A 12,711-nucleotide genomic window follows, 5' to 3' on the forward strand; every position below is an offset into this window, starting at 1 on the left:
TATAAAGGATATTTCTGAAGAAGGCAGGAGCACACCCAGGAACACAGGCAGGAGCATGCCAAAAAAACTGTTTCTACATGGGTGGTCCATCACAGTCACTACCACAGCCATTGCCACTGGAAGGGTGGCTTGTTGACAAAGTAGCAGCCACAGCCACTGTGCAGGAGACCCAAATGTTCACTCAACTGCCCTGACACAAGCAGAGTCACCAGTGGAGCATGTAAAAAGAGAAGTAAGTTCCTCTCCTCAAAGCCCATTCCAGAGTAATAAGAGAAGCAACTGCTTTACTGGATGACCAGACATCAACATAGAGATACTAGAAATAGGAATGAACAAGAAAATACAAAACCACCAAAGGAATACAGTAATTCTCAACTACCAGACCCATGGAGCAGGAAAACCTTGAAATGACTGAAGAGGAATTCCAAGCACCAATCTAAAGGAAACTAAATGAGATATCAGAGGACTCAGTTAGACAACAGAATGAAATGAGAAAAAATATCCAGGGTATGAAGGAATTTACAAAGAGATAAATTTACAAAGAGATTAATACCCTAAAAAGAATAAAATAAAACTCCTGGAACTGAAGGATTCATTCAATAAAATGAAAAACAACAGAGAGCTTAAGCAGAAGGTAAAAGCAAGCAGAAGAAATAATTTTTGATCTCTAAGATAGTCTTTTTGAAATAACTCAAGTGGACAGAAAAATAATTTAAAAATGAAGACAATCTAAGAGAGCTAGAGACAACCTTAAGCATGTAAATATCCAAATCATGAGTGTTTCAGAAAGGAAGGAGGAAGGGAAAGACATTGAAAAAACAGATTAAATGAAATAATATTGGAAAACTTCCCAGGTATGGGGAGAGATACGGATCTTCAGATCCAGGAGGCTCAAAGATCCCCAAACAAATTCAACCCAAAAAGATCCTCTGAGAGACACATTTTAGTTAAATTGGCAAAGCTCAAAGACAAAGAAAGAACTGCAAGAGAAGCAAGAGAAAGGCATCAAGTCACCTGTAAAGGAGGCATCATCAGACTAACAGCAGACTTCTCAAGAGAAACTCTACAGGCCAGAAGAAAATGGGATGATATGTTAGAAATGCTAAAAGAAAAAAACTGCCAGCCAAGAATACTATACCCAGCAAGGCAATCCTTCAGAAATGAGGGAAAAATCATGTATTTCCCAGACAGACAAAAACCGTAGGAGTTAACCACCACAGGACCATCCCTAAAAGAAATCTTCTAAAGAAAACAAAAGGAGTACTGCATCTGGAATCCTAAAAATGATAATCACTACCATAAAAACACAAGAAAGAACAAATCCCATGGTAGAACAAAAATACAAGTGAGAAAGAGAGAGAAACTATATCTTACCACTTCAAAAAAACAAAAAACATCAAAGACAAACAATAAAAGGGGAAGAAACGAACAAAAGATATGTAAAACATCCAAACAAAAATTGATAAAATGCCAAGAGTAAGACAATACCTTTCAATCACAACCCTAAGTGTAAACTGATTAAATTCCTCCCTCAAAAGACATTGACTGACTGGATTAAAAAGTTAGATCCACCTATATGTTATCTTTCAAAAGACTCACCTCACCTGTAAAGAAATACACAGAGTAATAGTGAGGGGATGGAAAAAGATACACCACACACATGGAAACCAAAAATGAGCAGGAGTAGCTATTTGTATATTAGATAAAATAGACTTTAAACCAAAAACCATAAAAAAGAGACAAAGAAGGCCACTATATAATGATAAAGGGATCTATCAAGCAAAAAGACATAACAATGATCACTATATATGCACCTAACAATGGAGCACCAAGATATGTAAAACAAGCACTATTAGGCCTAAAGAAAGAAGATAGACCCCAATATGATACTTTTTGGTACTTGAACACAACTCTCTCAGCACTGGACAGATCATCTAGGCTACAAATCCACAAAGAAACACAGGATTTAATTTACAGCTTAGACCAATTAGACTTGGCAGATACCTACAGAACATTTCATCCAACAACTACAGAATATACATTTTTCTCATCAACACATGGAACAGTCTCCAGAATAGACCACATGTTAGGTCTCAAAACAAGTCTTAATAAATTTTAAAAAACTGAAATCATTTCAAGTAACCTTTCAGACCACAACTGAATAAAACAATAAATCTATAGCAAGGAAAACTCTGGAAACTATACAAATACATGGAAGTCAAACAACATGCTCCTGAATGAACTATGAGTCAAAGAAGAAATTAAACAGGAAATCAAAAAATTTCTTGGAACTAATGAAAATAAAGACATATCGAAGAAAAGGTGGGATAGGATCAGAGAGGTGCCCAGCCAGAGAAGCCAAAGATCCATGGAGGCCACATGCCCAGCAGTGCCAGTGCGCGACCCAGCAGGTAGATCTTGCTGCTGCTGCCCAACTCCATACCCAGCTTGGCCAAATGTGCACTGATCAGAGAGGCACCCAGACAGAGAAGCCGAAGATCTGCAGAAACCACACACGCTGCACTGCCAGTGCATGACCCAGCAGGTAGGCCTCACTGCCGCCACCCGACTCCATCCCCAGCCCATCCAAGTGTGCACCAATCAAGAAGCACCCAGCCAGAGAAGCCAAAGATACACGGAGACCATTCGCTCTGTGGTGCCAGCATGCGACCCAGCAGGTAGGCTTTACCACCGCCACCCAACTCCATCCCCAGCCCGGCCAAGTGCATGTTGACCAGAGAGGTGCCTCCCTGGAGAGGCTCAAGACTCAAGGAGACCACGCACCCATGGCACTAGTGGGCAACCGAGCAGACACTGAGGAAGCCATACCAAATTGGCAGCCCCAGCAGCATATTAGCCAGACAATAGTGTCAAATCAGAGGACCGTGAAATCTCCTGCCACCATGACTAAAAATCAAAGGAAAGATACCAGAAATATGAAAAATCAAGAAAGTACACCACCAAAGGGTAATAATTCTCAAGCGCTAGGTCCTATAGAACAAGAAGCCCTTGAAATGTCTGACAAGGAATTTTAAGAGATAATTCAAAGGAAAACAAATGAGATACAAGAAAACTCAGCTAGACAACACGATGAAATAAGGAAAAGTATACAGGATATGAAAGAAGAAATGTACAAGGAAATCAATGCCCTGAAAAAGAATGTAGCAGACCTGGCCAAGCTGAAGAGTTCACTCAACAAAATAAAAAACACAACAGAGAGTTTAACTAGCAGGCTTGCAGAAGCAGAAGAGAGAACTTCTGACCTTGAAGATGGGCTATTTGAAATAACACAGGCAGACAAAAAAAAAAGCAAGAAAAATTAAAAACATTGATGAAAATCTAAGAGAGATATCAGACAACCTTAAGCACTCAAATATCTGAGTCATGGGTATTCCAGAAGGGGATGAAAAAGGAGATTGCACTGAAAACATATTCAACAAAATAGTGGCAGAAAACCTCCCAGGTATAGGAAAAGACATAGATCTTCAGATTCAGGAAGCTTAAAGATCCCCAAATGTATTCAACCCAAAAAGGTCTTCTCCAAGATATGCTATAGATAAATTGGCAAAACTCAAAGACAAAGAGAGAATCTTAAAAGCTGCAAGACAGAAGCGTCAAGTCACTTATAAGGGAGCCCCAATCTGACTAACATCAGACTTTTCATCACAAACCGTAAAAGCCAGAAAGGAATGGGATGATGTATTCAAAATACTAAAAGACAGAGATTGCCAGCCAAGAATACTCTACCCCGCATGGCTATCCTTCCAAAATGAAGGGCAAAAAGTATATTTCTCAGACAAACAAAAACTGCAGGAATTCACTACTATACGACCACCCTTACAAGAAATTCTCAAGGGAGTACTGGGTTTGGTACCTGAAAAATGACTACCACTACCATAAAAACTCAAGAAAAATCAAAACCCACTAGTAAAATAGAAATGGCAACAATGAAGAAAAAACAACAAAAAAAATTTATCTACAACCCAAGGAATGAACAAATACAGAAAACAAACAGTAAATCAGAAAGAAAGGAACAAAAGGCACTTCGGACATCCAAACAAAAATTAATAAAATGCTAGGAGTAAATCAACACTTTTCAATAATAACTCTTAATGTAAAAGGCTTAAATTCCCCAATCAAAAGACACAGACAGGCTGACTAGATTAAAAAGGAGGACCCAACTATATGCTGCCTTCAAAAGACCCACCTCACCCATAAAGACTCACATAGACTAAGAGCGAAAGGATGGAAAAAGATTTACTATGCAAACAGAAATGAAAAACGAGCTGGAATAGCTATTCTTATATCTAATAAAATAGACTTTATATGAAAAACCATAAAAAGAGATAATGAGGGCCACTACATAATGATAAAAGGATTGATCCATCAAGAAGACATAACAATCATAAATATATATGCACCCAATGTTGGAGCAGCCGGATTTATAAAGCAAACTCTATTAGACCTAAAGAAGGAAATAGACACTAATACCATAATAGCAGGGGACCCAAACACCCCACTATCAATATTGGACAGATCATCTAGGCAAAGAATCAGCAGAGAAACACAAGATCTAAGCAACACTCTTGACCAATTGGACTTGGCAGATACCTACAGAACATTCCATCCAACAACCTCAGAATATGCATTCTTCTCATCAGCACATGGATCATTCTCCGTGATAGATCACATGTTAGGCCACAAATCAAGTCTCAACAAATTCAAAAAAATTGGAATTAGCCCATGTATTCTTTCAGACCACTATGTATTAAAATTAGAAATCAATAACAAACGAAATTCTGGAAACTACACAAACTCATGGAAATTAAACAGCATTCTACTTAATGACATATGGGTCCAAGAAGAAATCAAACAAGAAATCAAAACATTTATTGAAACTAATGAAAACAATGATACATCATAACAAAACCTGTGGGATACTGCAAAAGCAGTACTAAGGGGGTAATTATAAAAGAGATTGAAGCTGTTACCAGAAGGCTCCCAACAAAGAAAAGCCCAGGACAAGAAGGATTCACAGCAGAGTTTTACCAAACATTCAAAGAGGAATTGATACCAATAATCTACAAACTATTCCAAAATATTGAAAGAGGCAATTCTCCCAAACTCATTCTATGAAGCAAACATAACCCTGATACCAAAACCAGGTAAAGATACCACTAAAAAAGAAAACTACAGGCCAATATCCTTGATGAATATAGATGCAAAAATCCTCAATAAAATACTAGCAAACAGAATACAGCAACACATATGCAAAATTATACACCATGATCAAGTGGGATTCATCCCAGGGATGCAAGGTTGGTTCAACATATGCAAATCAATAAATGTGATACACCATGTCAATAAAATCAAATACAAGAACCATATGATCATCTCTGTGGATGCTGAAAAAGCATTTATTCAACACTCATTCATGATAAAGACCCTCTACAAGTTAGGTATACATGGAAAGTATCTCAACATAATTAAAGGCATATATGATAAACCCACTGCCAATATCATCCTGAATGGGGAAAAGCTGAAAGCTTTTCCTTTAAGAACAGGAACTAGACAAGGATGCCCACTCTCACCACTCCTATTCAACATAGTGTTGGAAGTACTAGCCTGAGCAATCAGAGAAGAGAAGGAAATAAAGGGCATCCTAATTGGAAAAGATGAAGTCAAACTGTACCTCTTTGCAAATGACATGATCCTATAATATTGAACAGCCTAAAGCCTTTACAAAAAAACTCTTCGAATTGATACATGATTTCAGCAAAGTAGCAGGATACAAAATCAACACACAAAAATCAGTAGCATTTCTATTCTCCAATAGTGAACATGCAGAAAGAGAAATGAAGAAAGCTTGCCCATTTACAGTAGCCATCAGAAAAATAAAATACTTAGGAATTGAGTTAACCAAGGAGGTGAAAAATCTCTATAATGAGAACTACAAACAACTGCTAAGAGAAATTAAAGAGGCTACAAGAAGATGGAAAGATATCCCATGCTCTTGGATTGGAAGAATCAACATTGTGAAAATGTCCATAATACCCAAAGTGATATACAAATTCGATACAAACTCCATCAATATTTCAATGGCATTTTTCTCAGAAATGGAAAAATCTATCCAGCATTTATATGGAATAACAAAAGACCACGTGTAGCCAAACAATTCTTAGCAAAAAAAATAAAGCTGGAGGCATAACACTACCTGACTTTAAACTATACTACAAAGCTATAATAACCAAAGCAGCATGGTACTGGCATAAAAACAGACACATGGATCAATGGAATAGAATAGAGAATCCAGAAATCAACCCACACACCTACAGCCATCTGATCTTTGACAAAGGCCCCAACCCCAAGCCTATACACTGGAGAAGAGACTGCCTCTTCAGCAAATAGTGCTGGGAGAACTGGATATCCATATGCAGGAGAATAAATCTAGACCCATACCTTTCACCATATACTAAAATCAACTCAAAATGGATTAAAGAATTAAATATACACTCTGAAACAATAAAACTACTCAAAGAAAACATAGGAGAAACACTTCAGGAAGTAGGACTGGGCACAGACTTCATGAATACAACCCCAAAAGCATGGGTAAACAAAGGAAAAATAAACAAATATGATTATATCAAACTAAAAAGCTTCTGCACAGCAAAAGAAACGATTAACAGAGTTAAAAGACAACCAGCAGAATTGGAGAAAATATTTGCAAGACATACATGTGATAAAGGATTAATATCCAGAATATACCAGGAACTCAAACAACTTTACAATAAAAAAAAAGCAACCCAATTAAAAAATGGGCAAAAGAGCTAAATAGGCATTTCTCTAAGGAAGATATATGAATGGCCAACAGACACATGAAAAAATGCTCAACATCACTCAGCATTCAGGAAATGCAAATCAAAACCACACTGAGATACCATCTCATCCCAGTTAAGATAGCTAATATCCAAAAGACTGTGAATGATAAATACTAGCGAGGTTGCGGAGAAAAAGGAACTCACATATACTGCTGGTGGGACTGCAAAATGGTGCAGCCTCTATGGAGAACGGTATGGCGGTTCCTCAAAAAATTGCAGACAGATCTACCATATGACCCAGCTATCCCACTGCTGGGAATATACCCAGAGGAATGGAATTCATCAAGTTGAAGGTATACCTGTTCTCCAATGTGCATTGCAGAACTCTTTACAATAGCTAAGAGTTGGAACCAGCCCAAATGTCCATCATCAGATCAGTGGATACGGAAAATGTGGTATACTACACAATGGAATACTACTCTGCTATAAAAAAGAATGAAGTACTGCCATTTGCAACATGGATGGACCTAGAGAGAATTATATTAAGTGAAACGATGCAGGCACAGAAAGAGAAATATCATATATTCTCACTTATCTGTGGGAGCTAAAAATAAATAAATAAACGCACAAACAATACGGGCGGGGGAGGGAAGAAGACACAACAATTACAATTCCTTGAAATTGATATGACAAGCAAACAGAAAGGAGATTGTTGGGAGGGAGAAGGGTGAGGGAAGAGGGAGGGAGGTTTCTGTAATGGGCCACAATAATCAATCACATTGTATATTGACAAAATAAAATTAAATTTAAAAAAAAAAGACATAGCATACCAAAACCTGTGGGATACTGCAAATCAGTAGTAATAGGGGGAAGTTTATTATAATATATGCCTATGTCAAAAGAACAGAAAGATCTCAAATAAACATTCTAATACAACACCTCAAAGAACTAGAAAAACAAGAACAATTCAATCCCAAAATTAGTAGATGGACAGAAATAATTAAGATCAGAGCAGAACTAAAAGAAACAGAAACCCCCAAAATAATACAAGATCAATAAAACAAAAAGTTAATTTTTTGAGAAGATAAACATTATAGACAAATCATTAGCTAGGTTAACAAAAAAAAGGAAAAGAGAAGATCCAAATAACAAAAATCAGAAATGAAAAGGAGCCATTACAACTGATTACACAGAAATACCAAGAATCATTAGTGATTATAAACAATTATATGTCAACAAATTAGAAAACCAGGAGGAAATGGATAAATTTATGTACACATACAAACTACCAAGACTGCACCAAGAAGAAACAAAAATCCTCAACAGATCAACAACAAGAAAAAAGATTGAAGGAGTAAACGGCAGTTCCCCAACAAAGAAAAAAAGCCCAGGGCCAGAAGGCTTTACCACTGAATTCTACCAAACCTTTAAATATCAGTTAACATCTATTCTCTTCAAACTATTCCAAAAAGTTGAAACAGAGGCCATTCTCACAAACTTATACTATGAGGCCACATCATCCTGATACCAAAATCAGAGAAAGACACAATAAAAAAGAACTACAGGCTAACATCTCTGATGAACATAGACACAGAAATATTCAACAAAACACTAGCAATCAGAATACAGAACCACATCAAAAAAAAGTATACACTTTGATCAAGTAGGATTCATTCCAGAGACTCCAGAATGGTTTAACATAAGCAAATCAATAAATGTGATAACACCACATCAACAAAACGAAGGACAAAAACCATAGTTATCATGATAGATGCAGAAAAACATTTGACAATATTGAACATCCCTTCATGATAAAGATTCTCAGCTAATTAGGTATAGACAGAAAATATCTCAACACAATGAAAACCACATATGACAAACCTACCACCAAAATCATCCTGAATGAACAGGAACAAGACAAGTATGCCCACTCTCACCACTCTGATTTAACATAATATTGGAAGTACTAAGCCAGAGCAATTGGGCAAGAGAAAGAAATAAAGGGCATCTAGATTGAAAGAGACAAAGTCAAACTGTCCCTTTATTGCAGCTGACATGATCCTATATACAGAGAAATCTAAAGACTCTACCAAAATCTCTTACAGCTGATAAGCAATTTCAGTAAAGTTTCAGGATACAAAATCAACATGTAAAAATCAATAGCATTTGTATACTCCTGTAATGAACTAGAAAAAGAAATCAAGAAAGAAAGCCCATTTACAATAGTCACTGAAAAAATAAAATAATCCAAGAATCAATTTAACCAGGGAGGTGAAAGAAGACATAAGGGAAACACTTCAGGATGTAAGACGGGGAAAAGACTTTACGAATAGGACAACAAAAGGACCAGTAAAAACAACAAAAATAAGCAAATTGGGATTATATCAAACTAAATAGCTTCTGCACAGCAAAGAATCAACAGAGTGAAAAGACAACCTACAGAATGGGAAAAAATATTTGCAAACTATGCAGCTGGCAAGGGATAAAGATCCAGAATATGCAAGGAATTCAAAAAACTTAACAGTGAAAAAACAAGTAACCCAATTAAAAAATGGGCAAAGAAGCTGAATAGGCATTTCTCAAAGGAAGATATACAAATGGCCAACAGACACAAGAAAAAATGCTCAGCACACTAGGCATCACAGAAATGCAAATCAAAACCACAATGAGATATCATCTCTCACCAGTCAGACTAGCCATTATCAAAAAGACAAGAGAATTAGCAATGCTGGCAAGGATGAGGAGAACAGCAAACACTCTTACACTGATGGTTGGACTGTAAATTAGTGCAGTCATTATGGACAACAGTATGGAGGTTTCTCAAACAACAACAGATAGAACAGCCGTATGATCCAACAATCCCAATGTTGCGTATATACCCAAAGGAATGGAAATCATCATGTTGAAGGGATACCTGAACTCCCATGCTCACTGCAGCTCTATTTACAATAGGTAAGAGTTGGAACCAACCTAAACATCCATTGTCAGATTACTGGATAAGGAAAATGTGGTATATACACACAATGTATGTATGTATACTACTCTGCCATAAAAAAGAACATCTATCTGCAGCAACATGGATGAACTTTGAGAAAAAAAATGTCAAATGAAATAAGCCACGCACAGAAAGAGAAACACTCCATGTCTTCACTCATAAGTGGAAGATAAAAAAATAAACAAATAAAAAAAGAAAGAAAATGATACAACCGCCACAATAATTCATTGAACTTTCAAAAGGAGAGAACAGAACTGAGGCCACCAGAGGAGGTAAAGGAGAAGTTAGGCAGAAATTGGTAAAGGGCTACAAAAAATGATTACATTTTGTAATGATAAATATACTAATTATCCTGATTTAAACATCACATATTGCACACAGGTATTGATATTCAATGCTGTACCCTACAGAAATGTACAATCAATTATGTCTCAACTAAAAAAACCATTTTAAAAAAAAATGAAATAAAACAAAGTACCAAAAAATTCTGGAATGTATTAGTTGTCAATTAATATTCCTTGAATAAATGAATAACTCAGAAAAAAAGGATATTTTTGAAAAAATTAGAGAAACTTGAATATAGATTGTTTATTAGACAATCTTACTGAATCAGTGTTAAATTCCTGAGTTGCTAATGTACCATGAGATATGTAGGAATATATCCTGGTTATTATGAGATAAATGCAGAAGTATTTGAAGGTAAAGTGTTAGGATATATGCAACATATGTTCAAAGGATTCAGGGAAAAAAGCATTTGTACATGTATGTGTGTTGAATAGAGAAGAAATACAACAAATGTGCTAAAATTTTGACAAATGATGAATTTAGGTGAAAAGTATATACAGGGCTCATTGTACTATTGCAACTTTTCTGTAGGTTTGAAACTTTTCAAAATAAAAAGGTGGAGAAATAATGAGGATTAAATGAGGTAATAGGTATAAAAGAGCTTTGTGGACAATAAAGAGAATCTGAGATTCATTATTTTATTATTATGTAACAATAATTATTATTAGAGTCATTATTTTTATTAAAGCTGGTTCCTTACCTCAGTATTAAGGACTGACTTTTAACCACTGTCTTCTGATCTCTCCTTTTTAATTGGAATATAAAGTCTATATTCAACATAATTATTGATATAGTTGAGTTTTAGTCTACCATATTACTACTTGTTTTTTTATTGGTACCATTCCTACTTTCTGACACACGTTTCTTCTCCATATCCCCAACTACCTCCTTCCATTCTTCCCACCCTCTTTACAAAGAACTGGCCATGAAGAACATTAGCCCACTGCAACAAAAAAAAGGTAAGAACTTTGGAATTTGTAGTAACCCACTTCAATCCATTTTTATGGGGCAGAAGCTGTCTGAAGTAAAGGTTGCCGGGGGCTAATGTAGGAAAAAATGTGGAGATCTATAAGTTGTTCTGTTTAACATGGTAGAAGAGAAAACTACTCTTCAAGGTAAAAGCTAATTTATCAGGGCTTATGCTATAAAGTCTAAGAATAGATTAAGAATATGTTTGAAAGATATACATATGTGAACAATACATTGCTTTGAAATACCTATAAAGCATACAAATAGACACACAAACATACATACCAGTTCTCTGTTTTTGATTTCCTTGAAGGGCTACAAGCAACTGTTCAAAAGAAGTACATATTCCCAAGTTTTGTACAGAATAATATTTTGCAGCCAGAGCAAAGGCTTCCACACTCACCAGCTTCTGAGAAGTTTCACAAAATATTTTGGGAAAATCAGTAATACCTAAAAAAATCAGGATAGAAAAAGATTAGCAATATTTAAAAAATTAATAGTTAACTTGTGTGAGGTTAAAAAACAATAAATGAACAACACTGAATTTTTACAACAAATTACAATTATTTCATTTTGGTGTAAATTTTGACAATATCTTTAATGGTTCCATTTATTTTTGCTATTTAAACTATTAGTAGCACCCAGTTTTCTCTTAATATTTTATACAATTACATATTTAAACTTATATTGGTTCCAAGAGGAAAAAAAAAAAAAAGAAATAATCTTTCTGAACAGTAGTGTAGTTATTAAATGTATGAACTGTCCTGGCTGACCTACAACTCTAACTGTGCGTTTAAAGGAAGTCAGTTAATACAACACTGTTACTCCCTGTCTACACTACATGTGGAACAATGATAACATCGCCAGTATATAAATATTACTGGAAAACAGTTCCTGCATTATTTGGACAATGTAATTCTGTGTAGGGGGGTGACTTCATGCATTCAATGCATTGTCAAAATGAGTTATAAAACTAATCAGGTTATGGTTGGTGAAAATAGCTCATTTTCTTCCCATGGTCAGTTTTTTTTTTATGTATTTATTTTTTATTGAAACATAATTGATTATACATATTTGTGGGGTACAGAGTCCATGGTCAGTTTTAAACCAGACATTCTATAAGTTGAGTATAGAAACTGTCGATGGTTTCCCAATGCTCATGAATTTGTAATAGTATGGTAAACTGTCTTACTGTTCGCAAATATCTGGTGCCCCTCTCTGTATGAAGATCATAAACTCTATTGAACTCAGGTGTGGCTACATTTTGCCAAAGTGAACTACACTTCTTTCAGGCAGAAGTCTTAAGAGTATCAAAAGAGTCACTACTCTTTTGTTCCCTAGCTCTGTAATCAAAAAAGCATGTCAAGATGGAACCTCTCTCAGCCTGAGTCCCTGAGTGACTACAACAGGGGAATCACTGTGGTCCAATTAGAATGGACATATAGCATATATGAAAAATAAACCTCATTGCTTCCAATCAGTTTTTAGGCTTATTTTTGCAGCATAACTCTGCCTGTCATGATGAACACACACAGCACATGGACAGATAAGCTCAATTTCTTTTGTGTATGGCCATTTTCAAAG

General features: G+C 35.8%; 1 protein-coding gene across 1 annotated transcript in view; it reads right to left on the minus strand.

Annotated features, from left to right (window-relative positions):
* The window catches only part of METTL25 (methyltransferase like 25), a 94,237-nt gene that overhangs the window by 72,520 nt on the left and 9,006 nt on the right, over window positions 1-12,711 (minus strand). Inside the window, exon 2 of the mRNA XM_063075997.1 lies at window positions 11,413-11,577. Coding sequence (XP_062932067.1) covers window positions 11,413-11,577 — 165 coding nt within the window. The remainder of the gene's footprint in view (window positions 1-11,412; window positions 11,578-12,711) is intronic.

The sequence above is a fragment of the Cynocephalus volans genome, chromosome 12, assembly GCF_027409185.1.
Source record: "Cynocephalus volans isolate mCynVol1 chromosome 12, mCynVol1.pri, whole genome shotgun sequence".
Lineage (NCBI taxonomy): Eukaryota > Metazoa > Chordata > Mammalia > Dermoptera > Cynocephalidae > Cynocephalus > Cynocephalus volans.